The sequence below is a fragment of the Cervus elaphus genome, chromosome 6 (genome assembly GCF_910594005.1).
Source record: "Cervus elaphus chromosome 6, mCerEla1.1, whole genome shotgun sequence".
In the NCBI taxonomy this organism is placed as follows: domain Eukaryota; kingdom Metazoa; phylum Chordata; class Mammalia; order Artiodactyla; family Cervidae; genus Cervus; species Cervus elaphus.
Genome location: NC_057820.1, coordinates 47,673,881 through 47,701,708, shown reverse-complemented (window position 1 = coordinate 47,701,708; position 27,828 = coordinate 47,673,881). Strand labels below are relative to the sequence as shown.

The 27,828-nt window shown below is 36.5% G+C and overlaps 2 protein-coding genes across 7 annotated transcripts; one reads left to right on the top strand and one right to left on the bottom strand.

The window, feature by feature from the left end:
• Nucleotides 1–23,168, top strand: OCIAD1 (OCIA domain containing 1). Of its 6 annotated transcripts, none has more exons than XM_043906812.1 (9): nt 1–122; nt 1,693–1,755; nt 2,183–2,263; nt 6,760–6,813; nt 13,355–13,402; nt 14,169–14,304; nt 15,197–15,372; nt 19,412–19,564; nt 22,639–23,168. In XM_043906812.1, exons 2-9 carry the CDS (start codon nt 1,698–1,700, stop codon nt 22,674–22,676), a joined length of 744 nt encoding a protein of 247 aa, XP_043762747.1. In that variant the 5' UTR covers nt 1–122; nt 1,693–1,697; the 3' UTR covers nt 22,677–23,168. The 6 variants fall into 6 exon arrangements, with proteins under 6 accessions (XP_043762747.1, XP_043762751.1, XP_043762749.1 ...); XM_043906816.1 differs by lacking the exon at nt 1–122 and adding an exon at nt 146–345; XM_043906817.1 differs by lacking the exon at nt 1–122 and adding an exon at nt 382–510.
• LOC122696602 (40S ribosomal protein S27-like) lies at nt 20,453–20,704 on the bottom strand. Its single transcript, XM_043906818.1, has one exon. It carries the CDS (start codon nt 20,702–20,704, stop codon nt 20,453–20,455), a length of 252 nt encoding a protein of 83 aa, XP_043762753.1.
• Nucleotides 23,169–27,828: the final 4,660 nt, after the last annotated feature.

Genomic DNA, 27,828 nt, shown 5'->3' with positions numbered 1-27,828 from the left:
TGGAGGGGAGCGCTGCAGGAACAAGCCAAGGCGGACTACGCAGACAGACGCAGGAGTTCGCGTCCTTTCTGAGGCTGCTCGCCTTCAGACTCCGCAGGGAGGTCTTGACGTCATTTCCTTCCGTAGGTCACCACTGCTTCCGGGTCGCGGTCATCTTGAGTCCGTATCTGGGTGACTTCTTGGCGGTCGTGTCGTTGACCGCTCCCCACCCCCAACCCCGCAGCGGTCCCGCGCGCCTCCCGCCTTCCCCTCCCCCCTCCACCACACTCGAGTCCCCCTTCGGGCCTTCTGTCCCTGGTCGATCGGGTTCGCCGCGCCACCGCCCGCCGCCGCCGTCGTCGGGAGGTGGGTGAAATGACGCAGAAAGCCCTGTTCCGCCCCCCACCTACCCACTCACCCATTTCTGTGCGGCCGGCCGCTCCCCTGCGCCTTCCGCCATTTTTCCCGCCTGCGAGGGTGGGCCGATTGCGCTTTGGGCCTCGGGCTCCTGGGTGCCGGTGACCAGGGCTGGTGAGGGAGCGTGTCTGGGGGTGTGCATGGGAGAAATTGGTGGTGACGGATGTGTGTAGGTGTTGGAGGTGGGAGACGCAGTGGGTGGGGGATGGGATGCAGGAATCGACGGTTGTTGTTCTTTTCTTTGGGAGCAAGAGATTAAAATGATTTTGTGAAAAGGGGTTTTGTCAAACCTGACAATCTCTTTCTAGGTAGGATGCTGTTGTGAGAAGAGGATTTCGGTTTTTTCTTTTGCGGTTGTTTTAGGATATACGTAGTTTATTAAGGAATCTCCATCCATCCATGCATTGATTTACTCTATTCTTTTTCCCTAGTCAAGAGGTTGGCATGAATTAATAGAAGGCCCTCAGTGACAATTTACTGAATAAGTGAATTATGGAAGGGTCCCAGTTGCTCTCCTCTTCGCGTGTGAAGTTTCCTGTTTTCATTTGAATTGTCTTTAAGATGAGAATAAAGACCATCCTATGTGAACATTGTGTACAATACGTAGCTATCTAATCTGTTGATCTCTTAAATCCGGAGGCATGGGTTAAAAATAATAAAATGTATGTTCTTGAAATGCTATGCATTTTGTGTATCTCGTTTATTTTTCTAGGTCTCCATTTGGGGAGGGAGGAAAGAGGATACAGAATGTGCTGTTAGCTTCCCACCACAGGGAGAACAAAATGACGTCCTTGTTATTTCAGTTTTTTTTTTTTTTTTGAAGTACTGCTTTGTAGAAGAGATTGTATGTTTCCTGGTCATTATTTCATTTTTTAAAAATGTAAGCCCAGAGATGATTTGGGATTTCCTTCTCTATTTTGGTGAATTATCTTAATCGTTGGGCATATGTTTCGGAGAGGATCCTAACACAGGATAATGTGAAATAAACCGGCCTCAGAAGGAAAAATAAGTCTTTGTTAAACATCGATAGCCTTTTGTGTCTTGATATAACCAGCTAATAAGTAATTGTATTATTTATGTATTCTTCAATTACAGGACCTAATGAATCGTTCTAAAATAGTTACTAGGTTTGTGACTTTTTAAGGCAGCTTTTCAAGTACTCTAGATGTAGTTGTGTTTTGTAAATATTTGTTGGCTGGTTGCAATGTAGACTAGTAATTTTACTGTGTTATATCTTGATTTATTTTGGCCAGTTGCAGTGATTTCTAATGCTTTTCATAAATGTTTTTGATGCAGGAAAGATGAATGGGAGGGCTGATTTTCGAGAGCCAAATGCGGAAGTTCCAAGACCAATTCCCCGTAACTATCAGTTAAATTATTTCTAATTAAAAGCACTTTTTATGTAGAGAAATTTCCATTGCCTTGAATAACCATAGCCACTGGGCTGGCTTCATGACTATGTGACCTTTGCGTTGCACATGGACCCATTAATGGTCTACTCTTGGCATCGTTAAATTCCTAATAATTTGAACAGAGGGTCCCAAATTTTAATCTTGCACTAGACCCAGCCCATTTTGAAGCCAGTCTTGACTACATAGCTGGTAGAATACTGGCACTAACTTTATATTTGAAGTCAAAGTTTGTTAAAAGTTTACAATCCACTTATTCCATTACTTTATTTAAAAAAAAAATTATGTTTTGTTAATGTTTAGACTAAGGTACTTTTTTAGACTTAGTTTTTCTTCATGGGTGTTTTAACGTTTTACTGATTCTCCTTGGTAAAAAGACATAGGGGCTGATTACATTCCAACGGAGGAAGAAAGAAGAGTCTTTGCAGAGTGCAATGATGAAAGCTTCTGGTTCAGATGTAAGTTAAATTTTCTGATCAACAAAATTTGATCTTTAATACCTGAAATTATAATGACTTTGCATAGAAAGAATGGGCAGCTTTTTTACTTTGGTATGGTTATTGCTAAAAGAGGTTGGTTAAGGAAATAAAGTTGTACACATTTTATTTAAGCATTTAAAATTGAAATATAGTTGATGTTTGATATTAGTTTCAAGTGTACTCCATAGTCATTTGACCTTTGCATACATCATGAAATGATCAGAATTGTATGCATATTAAAGTAATAATTTCTTTTTTCAAGATCATGAAGTATTTTTATTGACAATAGTAATAGCATTTATTGAGTATACATGGGTTATGATACTATTTGGTGTTCCACAGCTGGTAAGCAGTGGTCTCTGGACTTGAAGCCCTGTCCCTCTGAAACGAGTTCATGATTCTGCCCCTTAAACTTTTAACCACTGTAGGATAAAAATTGGTTAGTTTCTGTTTTATTGATGTGTTATTACACTACAGCTTTTGATTTCTGACTAGAGATTTTATACATGAAGATTTTAAGTACAGAGAATGGTGAAAGCAACACAAAACATAATTTTCCTTTGAGTAGAACCATGTTGCTTCTTCAAGAGGTCACTGCAGTCCTTTCAGATAAGGTAATTCTAGCAAAAAATAAAAACAAGGTGAGATTTTAGAAAAGGAGGGGGGACAAATAATTAAAAAGGATGTACATTTTCATCAGTCAGCCTGGTATTTGTGCATATAGTGTGTAAGGTACTATGCTTGGAATATGTTTTATGAGATAGTCTTTGTCCTGAAGTAGTTTTATGATGTACTTGAGACAGAACTAACTGGAGACACCTTGAGAAAGATTAAGTGCATAACCGCAATAGGATTAAAAAGATAAATTAGTTGGAATTGATTTAGCTATAAAAGGCTTTATTAAACAAATGAGACTTAACAACCAATAGAACTTCAGGTAAATGAAGAATGGTGGGGGAGCATTTAAATGAACAAAATAGTGAACAAAGGCAGATTCTGTAATAACTGGATCTCTTCTGGAGCCTTGAGTCTGAAGGGATTGTAGCAGAGGTCTTTTCTTGGGGGTGGAAAATAAATATAATACCAAGGAGTTAAAGGTTTGCTTTATTACCTATTATATTTTCTTGGGGGCTTCCCAGGAGGTGCTAGTGATAAAGAACCTGCCTGCCAATGCAGGAGACGTAAGAGACGCAGGTTCAATTTCTGGGTTGGGAAGATCCCCTGGAGGAGGACATGACGACCCACTCCAGTATTCTTGCCTGGAGAGTCCCATGAACAGAGGAGCCTGGTGGGCTACAGTCCATAGGAATGCAAAGAGTCAGACATGATTAAAGCAACTTAGCACATGCCTGTGAGTTCTTGGGCCAAGGGGATGATATGTTATTTGTTTAAAGGAACATTAGTTAGCAGTGTGCAGAATGGGTTAGAAGGACAAGAAGGTGTACAACTAGTTACATCTGCACAAACATACAGGTAATGTAACAATCTACATGCTAGGGTTAGTTTAATGTGTGTTATGTATTACAGCAGTTCTCAATCTCTGCAACTGCTGAGAAAGTGTATGAATTCATATTTGTTTAATGCATCTTTTATAGGTTTTGTGAATGACGTTTCATATGTCTGTATTGGTTTTCAAATAAAACAGTATATGATTTATGTAAGAGAGCATAGACTCTGAAACCTGATTGTCTGGATTCAAGTTACAGCTCCAACATATATTAGCTGTGAGATTTTGGAGAAGTTCCTGATCTCTGTATGCCTCAGTTTCCTTCTCTGTTAAGTGGGGATAATAATAACCTATCTTATGGGATTGTTAAGGAGATTAATTCAGTTTAACTTACTATGTTTAAGCTGTTTCATTGAATGGCTGTCAGTGCTGTTGTGATGAATGGAAAGTTTCAATTGAAAACGATTATGAGTTTAGAGAAGTATTTTGCTAGTGTAAGAGAAGAGTTAAAGGAATTTTAGGGGTTCTTGTGTTGAATATGATTGAGATCATGGTTGTAATACAAAATAGCATTTGGTCAGCAGTTTTACTGATTTGCCTAAAGAAACATTTAGTTGACTCTCGAATGGGAGTCAAGTGCAGTGGGAAAAGACCACTGACCTGAGAGTTAGACGACTTAGGCTTTGATCTAAATTCTACCGCAAACCATCTGGGTTGCTTTGAGCAAATGACCTGTTCTTTACTCTGACTAGAATGAAGACTAGATAATCTCTGAAGTCTCTTTTAATTTTCCATTCTCTTTTTCTGTAACAATGCATGAGTTGGGAAGAGACGTTAGTTCTATTCGGTTACCCTTTTTAGTATGAAAAGAAGTTAGGAGATTTATGGAAAGATACAGTGGTGAATGGCAGAACTAGTACTAGAATCTCGTTAACCAGACTGTTGCTCTTTACATTGTACCATCTTGGCCTAAGAAGAAAGCAAAATGGGGAAGTTGTCCTTTGTAGAGATGGCCAACTAACTCATTGCCTTATATCCTTAATGATGCTTTAGTGCTTCAAGTTGCAATTCTTGAACCAAGCTGAAGGAGAAAAGTGATTGCAAATTGTACTGAAGCTGTAATTTTAAAGGAGTATCCTTTGAAAAACCTTAAATAATATATGAAGGCATTTTAACCAACTAACGTTACATCATTTTTCCAGCAGAGGTAAAGTCCATTAGTAAGTAATAGAGCAAGGATTTAAGCCTTAGAGTTTCTGCAGATTGTGTCTGAGGGCCAAGCTAATGCCCTATTCCAGCATTATGAATTTTAATCATGTATATTTTAATAATTCAAATGCTTATTGACTTTGGTTCTTAAATTGCCCATATGTATTCTAGACCATAGTTGAGCAAGCTATAGGCCAAGGGCCAAATCTGTTTTCGTATGGCTATAAGCTAAGGCTGACTTTCACATTTTTGAATAGTTGAAAAAAACCAAAAGAATTTTTCATTACACATGAAATTTACCTGGAATTCCTGTTTTTGCATTCATAAAGTTTTATTAGAACATAGATGTGTTCATTTGTTTATATATTGTCTCAGTGCTTTTGCTTTAAAATTAGTAGTTGGGGCAAAGACTGTGTGGTGGACAATACTTAAAGTATTTACCATGTGACTCTTTACAGACCATTACCGAACCCCTAGTCAGGAACTTCAGTCTCCAGTGCGGCAGTCATGTGTAGCTATTTCAATGTAAAATAGTTTACAGCAGAAGGGATACAAAGGAAAATCAGCAAAGGTTAAGGAGTGGGAGAAATTCAGAGACAGAGCTTCTAAGAGTCCTCTCCAAGTAGACACACACAGAATGTACTAAATTTCTCCAGTTGCATGTTGTAGCAACACATCAAGAGACTTAGCACCCACAGATTTTATTGGGATCTGGTCACATAGACCCCCTCAGCCTAGCAGGTAACAAAATTCCAGACTCCCTGAAGGAAAGGAGGTGTTTGGTATGAACAGTATTTGTGTAAGTAGTTCGGGCATAGTGAGCCGCTTATCATCCAGGTAAAGTTTTACATCAGTTTACCTGTCACCCTCCCAGATAAAAGGGAAGGACCAACCTTGAAAGCAGGCCTCTGTAAGGAAAGCAGTCTGGGGGCTGCCGTGTTAAATCTTTCCTGCACACTACCTAACTGGGAAAGAGGTACAGACTTAACATCGAAATCCTTTTAGGCAGTTTGGGTAGAGAAGACTGGTTTCATGAACAATGAGCCCCTTTGAGATGATGAGAGTTTGGGATTTTTCACTCGGCATGAATAGGCATATGTATGTCAGTCATACTTTCATTTAGTTTTACAGAATTCCCTGGTTTAAGAGAAAGCATTGGTATTTAAAATATATGCTTTCTAATTGTACCGATCACCATATGATTTTGGGCAAGTAATGTATCTTGTGTATTGGTTCACTCTGTAATACAGAACTTAAAAACTTGATATCTGGTATCAGAATTCATTGGAATCTGGAATCTGCCATTGAAAGTGGCTGTATGATCTTGAACAAATTACTTAATGTCTCTAAGCTTCAGTTTTCTTATCTTTAAAAGGGTAATAGTAATATCTAGCTTATAAAGATGTGGTAAAAATTAAATGAGATAATGTGCTGAAAGCACTTAACATGGTATGTGGAATTTTGCAGTTTGTAATATATGTCTTGCCTACCTCATCATTAATTTTTTTCCCCCCTTCAACTTCAGAGGTAACTTTTGGTCACTATTACTGTGTTGTTTTAATTGATGAATGGCTTTTTTAGAGCCTAAATTTTGGGTGGTTCTGAAATTATGTTGTTTAATAATCTGTCGTATTTTCTTAAATTTAAAATGCTTTTTATGTTTCCCTGAGTATATATAGCACAGCTTTTAAAAGTGGAGAAACCTCTTTTGAGGATCTTAATTGCGCTGGTTTTACTGATAGGCATCTATTTATCCTAATGAACTCAGACAAAATCTTATCCTTTTATTGATGTTGACAAATTCTTTTTCCCCCTACAGCTGTACCTTTGGCTGCAACAAGTATGTTGATTACTCAAGGGTTGATTAGTAAAGGTAAATATTTTAAACTTTGAATTTGTTTAGCACTTTGGATATCATGTTTTTATGTTCTGTTTTTCTCATCTTTAGATAAGGGACATATGGTAATATATCATATTAAAAATTATCATTAAAAATTTCTACATTAGAAGGGATATATCGCCATGAATCCAGATTCAAAATTCAAATTTGAGAATTTGATGTCCTCCTGCACTGTAGTGTACTAACACTATAAGAACAAGGAAGTAATTAAAAGCCAGTGGTGGTTTACAGGAAGGTAGAGAAATAGACCTGGTTTAGGTAGACCGTCCACATAACTCATCACCTAGGAGCTTGTCAGAAATGCATATTCACAGGCCCCATCCCAGGCCTCCTGAATCAAGGGGCTCCTGCTGAATCTGTGTACTGGTTAAAAGACTGAATTCTCTACCTAGCTTCCTAAACCAGCTGTGTCTTATACTGGGGGAGTGGAGGTTCTTCCTTGTCCAAATTCTGTTGGTTTAAATAGTGAAGTTGGCAATCTCTCAAAAACAAGAGCAAAAAGAAAATACGTAGATATTCTGTTAGCTATTAGCAAAATAAATGAAAATTTTGAATTACACAGTAAAATATGCTACTTGGAAAGAATAGTTGTGTTTAGGTTAGGTATTAAATGTATCAGTCTGTACATCTTTAAATTTAGTGTATAAGCAGTAGAAATATTCATTACATTTATTTTGTGACCTGTCTTCTTGGAATTAGAAGATGTTCCAGAAAAGGATAGTCAACAAGCTCCTTCTAAAATGTTACTATGATAGGCGCATACAGCCTTTTCATATTAACAGTATGAAATACTTAGTAGTATTGACACAACTAGTTGAGAAAAGTAGTTTTGAAGGGAAATGGGAGGAGTTTTTGAGGTAAAATTTTGTTTTTATTTCAAGAATTTCCAAAGAACCTCACTAGACAGGAATTTTTAAAAAGCAAATGAATCAAGATGCATTTACTTGTCTTTCAGAGTTGTTTTATAGACTAGGGCTGTTTCTATAATGTGAAACAGACATTTTAGTCTCATTAATTTTAAGGAAAAACTGAGCAATGAAGAAATTACAGTGTCTATTATTATATTACCCATTTTATTTATTTGAGTTCTGTCATTTAATGATTGGAGCTAGACATGGGGTGGGGTGGGTTATAGAAAAGAAAAATTAGTAACAGCTGGTGGTTCATGTAAGGAAAACAAAGTGAATACAAAGTTGTCAATACGACTTTGTGAATACAAAGTCAAAGCAAATAGAGAATATAATTAAATAAGCTTCTAAGTTTTGTGGTAGAGACTCCCAAGAGTTACAGGGTTTCAAATAAGAAAGATCTTTGTAGGGCTACTGTAATGAAGGTTTTGAAGATGGGTAGGATTTAGATTAAAGGAGATGTAGGAGAATCTCAGGAAGGAGGGACCTGGTTATCAGAATGATAACCATGACAGTTGGGGGGGAGGGGACAGTCAGGAGACTGACATGGCTAGAGTGGCAAAGTCATGCAGGGAAGAATGAAAATGTATAGCTAAGATGGAACCAAGAGAAATGGTAATGTTGAAAAGATAACAAAGAAAGCAAAATTTTGGAACTTTTGGGCTTACATAGAATAGGAGACTTTGGACAGCTTGAAGGTAAGGCACAAGTGGTGAAGGTTGGGAGGATGAGATTGCACCTACTCAGACCTTAAATGACACCATTGCTGGGTTTTTGCCTGTTTGGGAATGCCTTGTAGCTAATTATACATATAACCAAACCACAAACAGAAATTCTCTTTTTGTAGTTGAACACACATCTTCATAGGATGGTTCTCACATAGTTACCACTGAGAATCTTAGGACCTAGTACTGAAATGACAGATTATTGTTGCAGCCAAGATCATCTTGGACTTCTGGTTATTGTTCGGTGATTATTTGACTTGAAATTAATGGTGATTTATGCCTCTGATTTCATTTGCAGAAGTCATACCATGAGCAACAACCATCTTCAACATTTTTCGTAGTGACTGGGCTTGAACCTTTTCAGTGGGATTTAGTAATCCATTTTTTAAAAAGGATGAGTTGTTGAAATTGACTTAACCTAATTTGTAGAATAACATTTTCTATTGAGCATGTCACGTCATCTTTATACCTTTGTCAGAGTTTTGTTGTTGGGATTTTGATACTTTGAGTAAAAGATACAGAAAAGAATATTGAGTGATATGTCACCCATATAATTATCTCCCAGAATCCAGGGCTTTTATTATTGTTGAAATTGTATTGGGATCTTGTTTTTGGAGGGTGAGGTATTCTAATGAAAACTCAGTCTCAAAAAAAATATTGAGAGAGACTTTAGAAAAGGAATTCGAATCCAGCAAAACATTTTGCATTTAATCAAAATGCCTAACATTTTGTGTATGATTTTATCTACATGTATGATTTTTATCCAGTTTGTCATACTCTACATAGTCTTAGCTGCTCCTGCTCTATTCATTCTTTTAAATCAAAACATTTAAATATGCTCAGATCATTTCTAACTTGAGAACATAAAAAAGAAAAAATTTTTATCCTTTTACAGCTGCTCCTGGTTATCTTGAATTTGAAACCAGACTTCATGAATGAGCACTTTACTTTTTCTTTTGACCTACTGCAGTATATGTCCTAGATTATGTATATAATCTGACATGTACTAAAACGTACCAGTACAACCTTTTTGTTGCTTGAATTTGATAGACAGATTTTCTTCATGACCATTACACAACTTTAACCAGTCCTTCTTAAAATGTTCTTGTCTCTTGGCTTCAATTATAGCACATTCTTCTGGTTTTTCTCCTATTGCAGGCAACTTCTCCATGTTTTCATGTTTTTTGAATGTCTGATATGCAGTATATACTGTTTTGGGTATGTAGCATTGAAGACAAAAACCCACAACCTGTTGGTGCTTACATTCTTAGTGTGGGTTTTTTCCTTCACTGTGTTCTTAAGAGTTTTGTTTTGTCTTTGAATTTTTAGTCCATGTACTATCCAGCAATGATGGGAAGTTTAGTGACCATTTATTGCTCTAAGTCCTCATAATTATCTCGAGCCTAGGTAATCTGCTCCAGAACCATGTTCTGCACATCTCCACGTGAATGGCCCTTCTACAGGCTTCTCAAATTGAACTCAAGTTCAGTCCCAAACTGAATTCACTTCTCCACAAATTAATTCCTCCATTCCCCCTGAGTCTGAATGGCATCACTCTCTAGCCAGGATTCAGACATTTTTCACTTCTGTTCTTTATCTGCTTTGTCCAACAAATATCCATTCTGTAGTCCAGTTCTTTTTTTTTTTTTTCAATCTACAGGCAATTTATTTTGAATATAACAATATAGGGAGGCTGAAAATAAAAGAATAGGCAAAGGTATATCATGTAAACATTAATTAATAATAAACAATTCACTATATAAATGTCAGATAAGATAAACATCAGAGCAAAAAAATTAGTGGATACAGAGAAGAACATTATATATAATGAAAGCTTCTCAATTGTGTCCAACTCTTTGCGACCACATGGACAGTAGCCTAACAGGCTCCTCCGTCCATGGGATTTTCCAGGCAAGAGTACTGGAGTGCGTTGCCATTTCCTTCTCCTGTAGTCCAGCTCTTAAGTATTTCTGTAAGCTATCTATTTTCATCTGCATTCCCATTGTAATTCATGCACCATTTGTTGGTAAGAATATTGCATTAGTCTCAGTAATTGTATTTGTCTCCATTCTTGCTACTTCCCTTTAGAATATGGACCTTTTTTTTGGCAACTGACGGGGCATAGTGCATGCAGTAGACACTAAAATACAAGAATAATTCATTTTATTGTGCTTCACAGATACTTTTGTTTTTTTTACAAATTCAAAATTTGTGACAAGCTGCATAGAGCAAGTCTTATCAGTATCATTTTTCTGAAAGTAGCTGTTAACTTCTGTGTCTCTGTGTCATATTTTGGTAATTCTTGGAGTAATTCAAACTTTTTCATTATACTTGTCATGGTGCTCTGTAATCAGTGCTCTTTGGTGTTACTGTTAACAAAGATTATAGCTTGCTGAAGGCTCAGATGATGACCAGCATTTTTAAGCACAACATATTTTTTTTAAATTAAGGTATGTACATTGTTTTTTAGACATAATACTATTGCATATTTAATAGACTACAACATAGTGTAAACATGAATTTTAATATCCAGTGAGAAACCAGTAAATTTATGTGATTTGCTTTATTACAGTGGTCTGGAACTGAGTCTGCAGTTATCTCCAATCTGTGTCCGTATTTGAGTGGATGAATAGCAACCATTACACTATATTCTGTTTGTCTTCATTTGATCTGTAGACTAAAAGCTCTGTGAGGCTAAAGAGAGTGTCTCTTTACTGTTACATTCCTACTTCCTAGAATGTAGTGCCTGTATGTTATAAGTGGTATATAGCTATTTGGTGACAGAATAAAGAAACAGTGTTTTTGTGTAAATGTAGATATTGTTACAGTCCTCCCTTTTCTCATTATCTCAGTTCATTTTATAAAAAATTAAATGGCAAAATTACATACACATGATATAATCTTTTGTGTACCTTCTTTCAACATTGTGAGATTCGTCCAGTAGTATGCCAAAACTGGCTTGTACCAGCTCCAGAGGGCTAATTGTTAGAAATTTTAGGAACTTGGCAAACCAATTTTTAAAGCATTGGTAGCTTGAAATAGGGCAAGTATTTACACCACAGAAATCAACTAACATTACAAATCAGAGCCTTTTATTTGGAAAGCTTGTTTACCAGCATGTCACTGGATTCATTCACATTGTTGCATGTAGTTGTAAGTTATATATATTCATTGCATATAGTCTTTTGATGTGTGAATATATCATGGCAGTCTGTCCATCCTTCTGTACATTGATTGTGTAGTTTCCAGTTTTGACGTTACAAATGGTTCTGCCATGAACTCCATGTCTCTCTGTAGACGTTTTGCTTGGTCAGAGATTATGTCCAGGCCCAGTTTTAGTGGACACTTTCTAAACTTCCCAAACTGTTTAGACCAGTTTACACTCCTACTACCAGTTTATTAACTTATTGGTGTCATTATCACCAACACATGCTACTATTGTATCTTTTGAATTTTAGCCGTTGTTAGTAAACATGATAGCGATTGCATTGTAGTTTTAATTTGCATCTCCCTCATGGTTAATGAAGTTGATCTCGTGTGTGTTTATCAGATGTCTTCTTATAAGAAAGGCTTTCTGTGGTCTCTTCAGGATATTTATCTGGTATAAGGACATGAAGAATCTCTTGTGCTTTTTCTGTAAGCGTTATTGTATTTATATTGTCACACTTCTTAGTTCACTGACCAGGGATTGAACTCAGGCCCTTGGCAGTGAAAGCCCAGAGCCTTAACCACTGGGATATTAGGAAATTCCCTGTTTTGTCTTTCATACTTTTATTTTCAAGTCATCTCGAATTACTTTTGAACATTATATGAGGTAGGATCAAGGTACATGTTTCCCCCGTACGGATTTGTGGTTGGCCCAGCACTATGTTTTGAAGGCTAGTCTTTGTTCACTGCAATGCAGTGTTGTTGCCTCTGTTATAAATCAAGTGACTGTATGTGTGGGTCTGTTTCTGGATTTTTCTGAATTTGATCAGTTTATGTGTTCTTGTACTTATAACACATTCTTAATTAGTATAGCTTTATCATAGATCTTGATATCTAATGATAGCTAGTTCTCTGTTGTGGTGTTCTTTAATATTGCCTCGGTTTTTCTTGACCCTTTGTGTTCCCACATGAATATTAGAATAAGCTTTTCAGTTTGGGGAAAAAACCTTCTTTGCTTTTAATTGGGATTGTGTTGAATTTATAGATGTTTATGAGGAACTGCCATCTTTACAATATTTAATCTTTGAATTCATGAACATGGTGTGTTTCTCCATTTAGCTTTAGCTTCGCTTTCATTTCCCTCAGTAAATTTTGTAGTTTTCAGAGTCTTTGATGGTTTTTGGTGCTGTAGTAGTATCCTTTTTAAATTGTTTTTTTTTTTGTTTGTTCCTGTTACATAGAGATGTGTATTTTTTGTTTTTGTGTATTTTTGTATAGTGAGCTTGTATCAAGTGATCTTGCCGAATTCATCCATTCTAATAGGTTAGAATCTTTTGATTTCTTCATATTTCTCTTGATGTTGAATTCTTTTTTGATTAGCTTCAGGCTGCTTTGGTATTCTAGAAAGAGCTGATGCTTTCAGGTAATATATAGAGGTGTAGTCTGTACTAATTTTTCCTTATGTCTTTGTGGGTTGCTCAAAGCCACTAAGAAATAGATATATCTTGCTTTATACTGCACTGCTAAACTTAAAACTACTTTTGTCTCACATTAAAAAAGACCAGCAGAAGTATATGACTAGCAGAATTATTTTCTTTGTATTTTTGACCATAATTTCTGTACCATTCTTATACTCTTAGCATAAATGCCTCTCCTTGCAATAAAAAATAAAAAAAATCTTAATTATGTAAATGTAACAGTGTTGCTCAGAAACATTTACTGTTTTATCTTTAGGAATCCTTTCAAGTCATCCCAAATATGGTTCCATTCCTAAACTTATATGTAAGTATGAACAATACTAATTCTCATAGCTTTTTTGCCTAAGTAAAATAAATAGCTTTTACAGATGTTCTGTCTTACTAATAACAGTTATGTGGTTATTTGTTTTGATAAATCATTGTGTTTAAGTTTTAAATGAACTACTTGGGCATTTTATTGTTAGCATTCAAAACCATGGGTTAGTTGAAAGAGGCATTTTTCTCTGTTTTATAATGTCTAAAACCATCAGTTTTAAATTTTGTAAAGATACAATGTTTAGTCTATGAGGAAAGAAAGTTTAGCTATTCTGATTAATCAAAGAGTATTTGAAAATTAATTTTTTAAAAACCCTAATTTGCAAGTAGTAGATAAACATAACAGCATTTATAAATATAGCTTCTTTACATTTTATGATATGGTTAGTAAAAAAATAGTAAATTGCCCTAAAGGAGAGTGTCTGAAACTTTCTATGAATCTGACAGGGTATTCTGTCTTCTGTATCAAAAAGATACAACAGTAGCCATGCTTAGGTAGCGCTTCATAATTTATTATTTTAAGGGATTTTTTTCACATAATTTTTAACTTACTTGATTTATATCCACTGAATCTTTCTGTGAACTCTTTGAGTGCAACTCAGTGTTGTACTTTTACCAGTATTTCAGGAAATCCCAGTTTTTCCACACCAGAGACGTATTTAGAACTACATTTTTTTGAAGTGTTCTTTTAGAAAAGATTTTTGTCTATAAAGAGGCACATTGAGTTACACTTTTTGTTTATTTTTACAAATAAGTTGCTTGCATCATGGGATACTTTGCTGGAAAGCTTTCTTATGTGAAAACTTGCCAGGAGAAGTTCAAGAATCTTGAGAATTCCCCTCTCGGAGAAGCTTTACGATCAGGACAGGCACGACGATCTTCACCAACTGGGTAGGCCATTCAGATCTTTATAAAGGCTTTCATTTTAGCCAAAAAACCTGTAACTAGATACTGATGTAGTTGAGTGCATGAAACATTGCCTCACTGAAGGACCACTGGAAACTTGCCATTTTGCAGCAAGCTAAAGCTAATTTTATTTTTAAAAGTAAAACAAGATTTGTTTACTTTGGTTTAAAATAAAGAGTTGCATCCTATTGGGAGTTCATGTCCGAGAATGAGAGATTTTAATTTGGCAAACTAGTTTGGTTACTATATTCTTATTTTTTTAATTGCCAAATATTATCAGTCTCATCTCTTGACAGATTTCAACTTTTTAATCCTTCTGTTGGTTAAAATTGTAGGAAAATTGTGTAAGTGTAGATAAATGAATCTGTCTGTTTTGAGAGGTAGATGATAAATAAAGTAATTAAGTAGATTCAGTAGATAAATTGTCCTGTCACAAATGGTAAGTGACAGAAACCCCATGAGAACTACTGTTATTTATATTTGCTTCAGCAAAATGGTGTTTATATGGACTACTCCCTGTGGAAGTAACTTCCCAGTTAATGTGAGAAATGGACACATTTTCTGATCTGAAGTACTTTTTCTTTCCAAGAACTTTAAACACATTAAAAGGATCTCTGAAGCCTAATAATAGAAAATCGGATACATATTTTCTCTTCTCTATATTAAGAGTGACAATTTTTTAGTTGTATAAGTGGATCAGAACATATTTTTGTTTTTGTGGCAGAAACAGACTGTATTTTACTCTTTTAAATAACTATACTAAAATTATATGATTCCTTTAGAAAATGACTTAAGGTTTTGTATCTTAACACACTTCTTTAAATAAGGCATAGACAGTAACCCATGTTTCTTTATACAATGTGATTTTATTTTATAGGCACTATTCTCAGAGGTCAAAATATGACTCAAATGTGAGTGGTCATTCATCTTTTGCAACATCTCCAGCAGCAGACAACTTAGAAAAAGAGATGCTTCCTCATTATGAGCCAATTCCGTTCAGTGCTTCTTTGAATGAATCTACTCCAACTGGTATTACTGATCATATTGCCCAAGGTAGAAACTTCTCTTGAAATGAATTTCAGCTTTTATGGTCCAACGTATGTATAAACTTTATTTGATGACCTTTTTTGCTGGATATCACCTCTGTATTCCACCGTCAGCCTAAACTCAGCATGTTTGTTTGCTCATCTGTTCATTTGAATTCATTCTTCATTCCTTCAACACTTTTTGAGGTCCAGTAGGTATCAGGTACTCTGCTAGGTATGGAAGTAAAGATGAATAAGAGCTGGCTGTTTGCCCTGAAAAACTCTCTCAGTCTGCTGGAAAATATAGAAAAATAAGAATAAATTATTAATATGCTCCATTAATTGAAAATACCATGTTTAGTGAAATAGCAAAGACGAAATGATAAATGGTGCTTGAAAGAGTCTTTAAAAGGTTTCATTTATTACTGTGGTCTTAAAGGCTCTCTTAGCTTCTTTGTAATGTGAAAAAAATTACCTGCTTTACAGAACTGTTGTCAGGTGAGAAAATCCATGTGAAAGTGCTTTGTGAAGTTTGTGTGACTATTAGCTTTGAAGATCATGTGATGTGAGTGAAACAACATCAGCTTTGGATTAAGGCCTGCATGTGAATTGTGATTAACATTTGCTAGCTATGTGTCTTTAGACAAGTAATTTGTAGTGCCTTCAGTTTCTTGATCTCTTGAATTGAGTTGGTAATACATGTCTTAAAGAAATTTGGGAATGAAATGAACTAATCAGAGGTAATGCCTGAAAAGTATTAATAATAGACTGTCAACAAATGTTAGCTAGCTTGCTTCCTTGCTTTTTCTTCAGTCTAATTTGCCATGAAAGATGAATTGGAAACAAAGTGTAAGTTTGTAATTTCTTACCTAAAATCAAAAACTTTTTTAGAAGAACAAGATTTTTAAATAATTAGTGATAAACATCTGACCTGAACTCAAACTGATTTCAGCTGGATAGAGCTATATTGATCATCTTTATTTATCTTAATATTTTTTCTAGATTTTGTTTTAGGAATGTTGTGTTTGCTTATTCATCACTACTTCAATGGACATTAAGTAATAAGGGATATATACGGTAATGTTTTTTCTAAAATCTAAAACTCTGATTTTTGAAGCATTTCTGACTCCCAAGGGTTTGGAGAAGGGATTGTGGACCTCATAGATTATTTGAAAACACGTGCTTTGAAATAAACACAATAAGCCAGTACCTGTGGGGAGCAAACAAGGTTAAAGGGACATTTGGGCCTTCATTTCTTTTCAGACAGAAAGAGATTTTATTCTCTATGTATGAATAGGTTAAAAGGAGGGAAAGTATAGAGTGGAAAGAGAGGTGTTGATTATAGATCAAGTAAGGTTCCAGATGGTGCTGAAAGGGTTCTAGGTTGGTCAGGATATAAAATAGCCATTTGCTGTATGTGGCTGTTTAAATTCGTTAAAATTAAGACAAATTGAAAATTCAGTTCCTCAGTTGCTTTGGCAGCATTTCAGTTGCTCAGTAGCCATATGTGTTACTGGCTACTGTGTTGGACTGTGTAGAGAACATTCTTATCACTACAGAAAATTGTATTGGACAGCACTGTTATCTTAGAGCAAGAGTCAGTGGCGGGGGTGGGGAGGATGAGTATTAACTTTGCAAAAGAGACAGGAGAAAGTGAAGTTAAAGAGTTAAGATAACTGAAGAGATTCTTAAGTCTTATTTTTTGTCTGCACTGTACGACATGTGGAATTTTAGTTCCCTGACCAGGGATCAAACCCACGTGCTGTACTGAATCATCAGGAAGGCTCAAAAGTCTTTTTAATTGTTACCATTTCTCCCCCCTTAGTAGCTGGACATGCTACACCTGATTAGTGAGAAAGGAAAAGAGGTCAGCAGCATAGGAGAGAATGGTTAAAGTCATTAGTTTATCTCCAGAGTCAGCTGTTTCAAAGTGTCTCCCATTTCTCCGGTCTCCCAAATTCGAATCTATTCTACTTCTGTTCTAGCCATGCACCAAGTCTTCCCTTGCTATGTCTTGCATCCTTCCTTGTATTTGCATTAGAAAATTTCATTCCATGTTACATAATTTCTTTGCCAGTGAAAACAGACAAAACGCCCTTTGGTATTTGCCCACAGACTACAGCAAGGACCAAACTTTGATGTGTTTTAAGTCCCCCACTGTAGCCATCCATCCATCCTTGCTCTGCTGTCTCACCCCTGCCCCCAAGTCAAGGTTGCCACTTTAGTTCCCCACGTGAGCCCACAGTGGCCTCCTTTGCTTTCCTGCAGTCCTCCCTTACCAGGACATCCTCCCCTTTTGTTTAAGTCCTTTTTGTCCTCTGCTTTCTCTTACCAGGAATTGAAAGTTATTAATCTCTCAGAGTAGAAAGCATTCTTTCATAGTTGTTATGAGACTTATTATAGTTTATTACAGTTAGATTTAAATCAGTGCTTTTTTACATTTTCCTGTTCCTTCCAGCTCTTTACTATAAGTCTTGCTCCCTACACAATGCAAAATATTTTCATTTGGCTTTTACAAGTGAAAAAAATTACCCCTAATTTTCTGTCTGATTCATGTTTTCATTATTCGTTGCAGAATTTCAGAACGATGAAATGTTTTTCTTTTTGATAAGAAAATGTATTAGACCTGGAAGGAACTTTGGTGAAGATCATCTAGTTCAAACTTCCATATTTCACAATTGAGAAAACCAAGACTCAAAGAAGCTTAGTGATTTGCCCAAGGACATTCATTAAATGTTGTCAGAGTGGGAATGAGAATCTAGGGTTCCTAACTACTCATCTAGTATAAGCTGTCTCCTTCAGAATTTAAAAAATATCATGTATGGTGAAATCAAATGAATTCAATAACTTATTACTAATGAAATGCAAGGTGCTTTTAAATGCACTATACAGTTTTAATATTTTTCTTTAAGCAAGAAAAATGTGGTTTTTGTCCATGTTATATAATATTAGAACTAATTAGAAATTTAAATCCTCTGCTTTGTATCAGCGCAAGTATACTTTATGGTAAAAGATTGTAGTTGAATATAGTCAATGAAATGTTATGTTGCTTTGAAAAATGTGAGTATTCACTGGGACCTTACTATTGACTTTCAAAATAGTACCATTTATAAAAACTGCTTTAAAACAATTATTTTAATTCATATGGTTATATTATTAAAATGATATACCTAATTTCTGTGTCTCATTAAAAACCTCTGAAAAATATTATTTTGGGAGTGGTTTATTAGATTTTATAAGTTAAGTAGTTCACTGAATGTTATGTTAACATTAATTAATTTTTTAAAAATATTATCTGGCTTTGCTTGCTGACTATATATTTTATAAACTATATTCAATATTTAGTCCTGTTACCTAACCATTTCCTTATTTTTATATCAGTATTTGACTCTTTGATAAAATGTTTTCATACTTTGACTTTCTTTGGGAGAGAGAGAGAGAGAATAAATGCTGGTTCCCCAGGTAAAAGTTGCTACTTTTTTCTGCCTCAGTATTGTATCCATTAAACCTGAATCAAAATGATGCTTCCTGTGATTAAAGACTTATGTTTTATACCTTTCAATAGCTATTTTCAAATATTATTGAAATACAAGAAAAGATAAATTTTTTAAATTGCTGGAGTTGTTTGTATATATATAGACTGGATACAGTAACATTTAACTATGGAAATACTGCTAAATCTACACCATGTCTAGTTTTGTTCAATTGTCACTAGTAGAATATATTTCTCTTTAATTATATAAACTGTATGAATAACCTCCCAGTTTAGAGCAACGCTGGCAATTTAATCAGTGAATTGTGCTGGTGTATATTATATCCATTCTTCTGGCCATGGGTAGTTTAAAAATATATATTTTTAACTTTAGAAATAAAAGCTTGAAAGTGTAAGAGGAAGTAGATTTTGGTTTTATAATTACCTTGGGGAAAATACAGAACCTTTGGAATGCTGGTAATAATTTGATCCTTCACTTTACTTTTTTGGTAGGTAAGGAGCATTTGTAAACTTTAGTTGCTTTGGATTTACTCAAATCCTTTTATCACCATTTATTAACTGTTTGTTGTTTTAGGACCTGAGCCCAACATTGAAGAAAGTCCTAAAAGAAAAAATATTACATATGAGGAATTAAGGAATAAGAACAGAGAGTCATATGAAGTTACTTTAACACATAAGACTGACCCCTCAGTCAGGCCTATGCAGGAAAGAATGCCAAAAAAAGAAGGTATGATAGTCTAGTCTGACTCACTTTACTCTTTAGGATTGGAAACTGCAGCACTAGTTTAATTATACTAACGTGTGATTTAATGCCTCAAGCAATTAACCAAAATAACATTTTTTTAAGACGGTAACTACTTAATAGTTATCAGTTCTTCCTTTTTTAAAGTGTTCCAAAAGCCATTTTACGTTAGAAAATAATGAAGTCCAAATAGTGTAACTTAAAACAGTAAGACTAAATTTTTAATGTAGAAATTACACAAACATTTGATTGTTTTCCCTTATGAGAAGCCACCTTGGGAATTGATACCATTCTTTCAAATGATGTATCTATTGCATGAAACCAGATTAGATTGATAATGAATGCCACTTTTGGCAGAATCACAGAATCCTGATTGAGTAATAAGATGATGGCCTTGTATGTCTGCGACATTGAAAGAATTCCATTCTTGCAAGCTAGCTTTTGGGGCGTTTCCAAAGAGGGAGTTTGACTTTCACCCGTGCTTTGCGCGTAGTTGCTCAGTTGTGTTCCACACTTTGCAACCCCATGGACTGTAGCTCCCAGGAAGAACACTGGAGTGCGATGCCATTTCCTCCTCCAGTGGATCTTCCCGACCCAGGAACTGAACCCATATCTCTTACATTAGCAGGTGAATTCTTTACCACTGAGCTGTCAGGGAAGCCCCTTAACAGTACTTCACTCTATAATTAATTATGACATATAGATTTTTTTTTATGGTATCCAAAACTTGTTTATTGGGATGGATTCCCATTCATCTTTTTTTTTCCCCCATTTATTTTTATTAGTCGGAGGCTAATTACTTTACAATATTGTAGTGGTTTTTGCCATACATTGACATGAATCAGCCCCCATTCATCTTGATACAGGGAGATTTTAGTGCTGCTTCCGTCTGAAAGAGCATCCTTCTGTAAGCCTTGCTTTTCCTCCTGTAGGCTGGTAGAGGACAGTAGAGCAGCCAACACACAAAACTACTATTTGTGCATGGCTAAAGACGGTGGTGATTTTATAGCATCCTGGGCATTTTACATCCATGAAATAGGAATTGGGTCTCTGCACCAGGCGCTTCTTCTTGTGTTTCCTCTTCTCTTCTGGAGAGGGATGAAGAAGATCTGTTGCAAGATGCATGTTATTGTGAGGAGGTCGTCACCGCCGGAAAGTACATACAGATTTTTAAAATCATGATTTAAGACTTTTTGGAGCAGCTGCACATAACCCAGAGTAGATTTTCTGACTCCAAAGATTTGCCACTAACGAGGGCATTTTGAATAGGGCTTTGTAGCTGTTTCAGTATAAAATTTTGTAATATCTTTCTTGAGGAATTTTAGAGGATGTATCATTGTTTCAAGATTTTCTATTTACTACTTTAAAAATTGAAGGAACAAAAAAGTCCTGTGTACCTTCTTGAGAGTACTCCATAGAGAATGCAAAAATACATAAAAAATCCTTAGTATTTTTTATTATGATCATCCTTTAGAGCTAGTTTTATTTCTAATTGGTAGTAATTGTTTCATTTAGAATTATATTTTATAACAGTGATCCACCTCTGTCATATTATTGATGTTCTTTACAGCTTTAAAATAGATTTGTAATCAGCAATACTTGTTAATGTTTGTCATAAAAATTTTTAACATAAGCCTTATGTATTTAGTAGTTATTAATTACTCTGTGATATGTGAAGATTCACTGGTACGCTGATCTTCTAATTAATTTGAGAATTTAGACTGTAAGCTCCATGAGGGCAGGCGGTAGTATTCTTCTCATTTTTGTAATCTGCTCTACTGTAGGTCTGCATAGCATAGTGCCATCATTTGATGTCAGAAATGTGTTTTGGTTAGGCCTTCTAGTACTAAAAACTAAGAAGAGATAGCAGGGTAGATGAGTGATATTTGCTGGATTTGGACATTTGCGCTTTTGGCTGTGAATAGTTTTGAAGTTCTGTTTCGTGATACAGTGATATGAACTGTTTTTCTTTGTAAAAAGAAAGCTTTTTTTTTGCACTTTATGTAATTTAAAGAAAAAAGTTATGAAACAGTTTGTGATTTCTGTTGTAGAACCTAGACAGAAATTTAACAGTACAGTGTAGATTCACTAGGTCAGAAAGTGTCATTTAAAAATTCTCAGCTTTTGTTTATGTGGATTATATTCATTGTTACTTTAGCTAGTTAGAAATTATGGCGGAAATTTTAAACATCTAAGCATATTTTCAGTTAACTATCAGCAGTGATGTCCCCACACATCATGTAGCTCCGTGAAAACTGCCTTCTACACATAAGGAAAGAAGAGCAAGGGGAAAAAGCAAAACAATGTCCTAGTATAATAATGAAATAATTTTGACTTTGAAGACTTCACTGAAAAAGTCTTGGGGAAGGGAATCCTCTTATATAACTGCTTCTTTACATTGTTAATGAATACTTGGGTCTTCTGAAGAGTTATAGTTCACAGATGATGACTGTGTAGAAGAGGCTAAAAAGTAAGAGTAGAGAAGATAACATGTTTCAAAATATAATTTCACATAAAATGCAAAAATATGGAAAGCATTTCCTCCTTGTACTAGTATTAATCTCCTGAGAGAGATTAATCAAATCTGAGATTTCTGTGAAAAACGGCATTCAAATGTTCATTATTGTTTTATTTTTCATTTACTGGTAACTATTGTACATCCTGTAATGTATACTGTGCTTACTTTAGATGGTAAAGTTGTAAAGGTACCCAGGCTTTTGGACCTAAATAGACCTGTGTTCACGTTTCAGTTCTACCTATTTTGTTAGGTTTGTACCTTGGGCAAGTTACTAATCTGTTTTCCTTAGAATGGGGATTATATGTACTTTATCAGGTTGTTTTAGACATCAAATGCATTTGTAAAGGTCTTGATACCATATTTATGTCCAACCTCCAGTTCACAAAAGTCTAGCCAGCCCCTTTTTATAATTATAATTTGACTCTCATGTGCATTTATTCAAATGATAAACATAATTTAAGTCATAATAATAGCAAACATAAAATAGTTCCTTTCACTTATTACTATTTGGAATCATCAATTATTTGTGCTTTTTTCCTAGTCAAAGTAAACAAATATGGAGATACTTGGGATGAGTGAAAAATTGCATCATTGGACCTACTGAAGGAGTTTCAGTATCCAGCTTCATCTAGGTGGTCATGAACATCTGCATGCTTTGAGCTCAGCAGCAGTCTTCATAAACACATTTAAAACTAGAACCTGGGTTTTTGTGGTTTGGCTTATTAAGATGATGTTTTAAAAACTCAGACTTTAATATTAATATTGTGTGAATGTAGTCATTTGGGGAACTCTGAATGATGGTATTATACCATGATTATACATAGTTTGTGAAATTGTTTTAAGTTACAGGGCAAGGACACTCTGTTATAAAACTTTCAAGAGAATGTAATGCTCTGCAATCACTGCATCTGGAAATAAATGATGCCTGCATGTTCAATTGGGGTGGGGGGGAGCAAGCATAATTTTAAGTGTTAAACTTTACATCAAAATTACTTAAACGCCTTTCTCCAGTGTTTGCTGTATTCTCTTAGTGTTTATGGTAAATAAAATATACAGGAATGTGCATCTTCATTGATTTCATGGTCTTACTGTTTCTAGTCTGCCTGTGTGTTAAATTGCTTCAGTCGTGTCTGACTCTGCAATCCTGTGGACTGTAGCCTGTCAGGCTCCTCTGTCCATGGGATTCTCCAGGCAAGAATACTGGAGTGGGTTGCCCTCTTCTTAAGTATAATCATAAGTAAAAGTTTTGTAGGGATAGGAAATAAAGTCATCTCTCTGAATATTTAATTATGATACAAAGAATGTGACTCAAAGCAACATACAGTGAGTAGCCCAGTGCCCTAAAAAAGCAGTGTTTGAAAAATTTGTGAATTCCAGGGGAATAAAAATTTAGTATAGTCTATTTTCTTCATTATTGACCTAATACTTGTTTCTCGTTCAGGTGAGTGGAAAGTGAAAGTGTGGTCTCATCTAAATTATACTTAATTGTATTACATTTCCACCAGAAACAGTATTTCAGTTAGTTACTGCTGCAAATCATCCCCAAACTTTGTGGCCTAAAACAGCAACAATTCTTTGTCTCCTGTTTCTGTGTCAGAATTTAAGGAAGGATTCAGCTGAGTAATTGGCTTTGGGTCTCTGAGGTTTGCAGTCAGGTGCTGGATGGAATGGAAACAGCAGGCAGCTAGTCTGGGCCTGGCCAGGCTTCTCAGCTTCAGGACCTTGCCGTGTCTCTGGGTGAATGGGGGCTCCTCACAGCATGTTGTGCTCAAGCCATTCGACTGTTTACTTGATCATTAGGGCTCTAGTGTGAGTGCAGCAAGCGTTTCAGAAACTTGCCTTTTTTTCTGACCTTGCCTCACAAGTCCTGCCTCAAGTGGGAACGTAAACTCCACAACTAGTCACGTTTTTTAAAAAAAGAAACGGGATGGAAGATGCTGAGCTCTTTTCAGCCCCCCATTTGACCGCAATAATTCACACCATTCTCACTTGCAAAATTTTTCCGGAACTCCATTGTGACAGCTCAGGGTCTAGGAGCTCACCGTCTAATCAGGTCCAGGTGTGGCTGAGGTAAAGGTCCTTAAGTTTCATTCCTCTCAGTCTGAATACCTACGAACTTAGAAGTAATCTTCCCTGTTTGTCCCAAACTCTGTCTGCTTTCGACTTTCCTTTTTAAAGGGGGAATGAGAAAGACACCGCAGTCACCTGTCTTTGGCACTTAAACCCAGCCAGTCTTGTGTTGGTTTGACTAGGATTTAGGCATAACCCCTGGGGCTCTGAGTCATCCTTTCCCACAAAGGTAGCACATGATTGCCCGTGGAGTAGTGCTCTCAACCTGCCTCTTTCCCGTAGGAATTAGGGATTTCAAGGTCTCTGTTTATATTATACCTATCCAAGCTGAGAGAATTTTTTAAACCTGTGGGGCTCTTAGGTTACACAAAAGCCCCTGTAAGTCTGTTAGAAATAGTCTCTTCTGTCTACGGCCATACCACCCTGAACACGCCCGATGTCATCTGATCTCAGAAGCTAAGCAGGGTCGGGCGTGGTTAGTACTTGGATGGGAGAAATAGTCTCTTCTATGTTGGGCTCCCTGTGAGGCTGATGAACAACCTCCCTAAAATTCTTGGAAGCCTTCGGCAGGGTCTTCAAACTTGTAGAAGGCGGTTTGTGTCTGAAGTGTTCTGAGGCACAGTCATCTTTCTCAGATCTAAAACGAAGTCTTAGTGCCCTTCTCTGAATTTGACCTTTGCCTGGAAGCTATTTCTGTACATGAGAATCCTTTCCTGGCTTAAAAGACTTCTGAGCCTTTATGTTTTCTCCAAATCACATTTTTCCTTATGTAAGGTTTCTCCTCTCTTATTTTACTTACACAGCTAGAAAAATCCAGGTGGCATCCTCAGCAGTGATCTGAAATAACTAGAAAAGTTTATTAGGTATATATATGTATTTACTTTTCATTTTACCACAGGTAGCAGTTTTACTAAACTCTACTACACAATCTTCCTTTGTGGCTCATCTGGTAAAGAATCTGCCTGCAATGCGGACCAGGGTTCGATCCCTGGGTTGGGAAGATCCCCTGGAGAAGGGAAAGGCTACCCACTCCAGTATTCTGGCCTAGAGAATTCCATGGTCTATATATAGTCCATGGGGTCACAAAGAGTTGGACATGACAGCGACTTTCACTACCCAGGGTCTCTTCCAGGTTCCAATAACATTTTCCTTTATTCCTTGTAATTCCTCCTTTTCAGCCTCCTCTCTAGGCTTCTGTTAACGCCCTCATCCAGGCCCTTTAGGTTTTTGTGAAAACCTACTCAAGGTCCTGCCAGTTGTTCCCCAAACCAGTGCCACATGTTTTAGGTTTTTATGGCAGCTCCTTACTTCCAGCTACCCAGTTTCTGTATTAGAGTTTGATAAGAAAGTAGAACTGTTCTGAATGATAGAGATTTACTATAGGAATTAGATCTTAGGAAATTGTGAAACTGATAGTCTGCTGTTTATTGTGTCTGCAACTAGTATTAGGCATGTTCTTACAGTCAGGATAGAGACCTAAGCAGAAACAGGTCACTCTAGGCCTAAATTTGGAACGGTCATAACTTAATTTCTGCTTCATATTTTTCCCAAAGCAAGTCATACGGACAAGCCCAAGGTCAAGAGATAGGTAAGTGCATCCCACTAACAGTGGGAGAGAAATACAGAATTATATGACAAAAAGCTTTCATGTAAAGAGAGAAGGAATTGTCTTACTCAAGGGTCTTCCCTGGTACTTCCAATGCAAGGGACCCAGGTTCAATCCCTGGTCAGGGAACCACATCTCACATGCTGCAACTAAGAGTTTGCTTGCCTCAACTAAAAGATCCTATGTGCCACAAGTAAGACCCAGTGCACCCAAATAAATGAGTCGTTAAAAGAATTGGGCCAGTAATACAATCACAAGGGGAGCAGAAGTGACCAGTCCTGCCCCTGGCATTCTAAAGGCATTTAGCTTGTATCTATCTCACACAGACATTATGTCCTATTGTATTATAGCTATGTATTTAAATATCTTATCTCTTGCACTAATCTCTCTGAAAGCAGGGATTATTTTATATATGTGTGTATCCCTATTTCTTCAAACACATTGCCTTGCATATTGAAGGTCCTGAAAAATATGGAGTTAACGGATGAAGCCATTTCTGGGCTTTCAAATCACAAGCTCTGGTTTTCAAAACATTCAGGAAGCTTCCTTTTTTTTTTTTTCCCCTCCTATTTTTTGGCCATGTTGTGTGACGCATAGAATCTTGGCTGCTCGACCAGGGATCGAACCCATGCCCCACTGCAGTGGAAGTGTGACATCTTAATCACTGGACCACCAGGGAGTTTCCTTTTTGATATTTCTTTCCTCACCATCATTAATTTCTACCTCCCAGGTTCCTTCTCTTGTCACCTCCCCATTTCCATCCTCATTCTTGCCCCAGCCACTTCTAGAGATGAGAGAATCCAATAAAGTATTTTATAATATAAATTCTTCAAGACAGGCCTTCAGGCAACAAAGATTTTTTTAGATAATTGCCACAAATATTATACATTAATAAAGCAAAGGGCCAAACTAGTTTTCAGTGCAGGTGACACAAAACTTCCATCACAAATTTTGGACTGAAAAGGACAGATAGTTGAGTCTGAAAATAGCTCCATGAAATTGAAAAGAGATAAGTGTATAACGAGTTATACTGAAGTTCAGAATGGCCAGCTGCATAAACATAAAATAGGCAGATGAGACTTGAAGGCAGATCATGTGAAAAAGCCTAGCATGGGCCAAAGGCATGACACAATCACACAGGTTTGGACTACGCAGTAGTTAGTTCTAACATCCATTTGTTACCGAATTAGGTCATAAGGATCCCACTTGGGCTGTAGCCCAGCAGAGGCCCCTGCCTCAGTGAGGAAAGTTCTTTTTCCATTGGGGTTCATGCAGTCAAAAATGAGTTCAAAGCTGAGATTGAAGCCTTATTCAATGGCCAGAGAATGGAGACATGGGAACTTAGTTCATAAATCAACTTCTTACATAGGGGATGACTGAGGCAAGATTTTAGGGAAAGTTTAATGAGGGGGAGGCATAAGCATCGCTTTTCTGAGAAGAGGCAGGGTTCTTCCTGGTGCCACCTCTTTTTTGCCCCTGTGTGGTCCTCGGGCATCTGGGTGAGAAGCAGGTCGAACCACCGTGGTGCAGACAGGCGGTGATCTCAGCCTGATTGGTTGGTGGTGAGGTAATCGGGAGTTGACATCATCAACCTTCTGGTTCCAACAGTTTGAGGTCTATGTGTTTTGTGGGCAGCATACAGTTAACTTCTCCCACCTGGTAGGAGTTTTAGTATCTTCGAAACAGCCCAAAGGACATGACTCAGAGTATCAGCTACAGACCTTGAGGAGGAACTAAAAGTCCTTGACTTTAATGGTGCAACCATTATTTCATGTGTGCACAAGTGAAGAATATGCTAGTGTATAATATGCCACTGGTCTCGCTTCACACGACTACACGTTCTGGTCCCAGACTTTGAAGCCTCTGGGTTAATCACTGAAATCTCTACAACTCTATAAATGTCCATGAAATCAGATTTTATAGTTCAGATTTGGGTGCAGAGTTCCAAAGTGAAAATGTTTTCTGTTGAATAGTAAGAAAATTACCTACATGACATTTTCATTACTTAAGTCATTCAAGATAAGTATCATTACTATCGCAATGTTAACAGAAACT

Excerpts from the sequence above, each read along its gene's own strand:
- LOC122696602 (XM_043906818.1), bottom strand. The coding sequence starts at position 20,704 with ATGCATCTTGCAACAGATCTTCTTCATCCCTCTCCAGAAGAGAAGAGG.
- OCIAD1 (XM_043906812.1), top strand. The coding sequence starts at position 1,698 with ATGAATGGGAGGGCTGATTTTCGAGAGCCAAATGCGGAAGTTCCAAGA. Across the intron at positions 1,756-2,182 it reads AGTTCCAAGACCAATTCCCC|ACATAGGGGCTGATTACATT; the intron begins GTAACTATCAGT and ends CTTGGTAAAAAG. Across the intron at positions 19,565-22,638 it reads AAGAATGCCAAAAAAAGAAG|TCAAAGTAAACAAATATGGA; the intron begins GTATGATAGTCT and ends CTTTTTTCCTAG.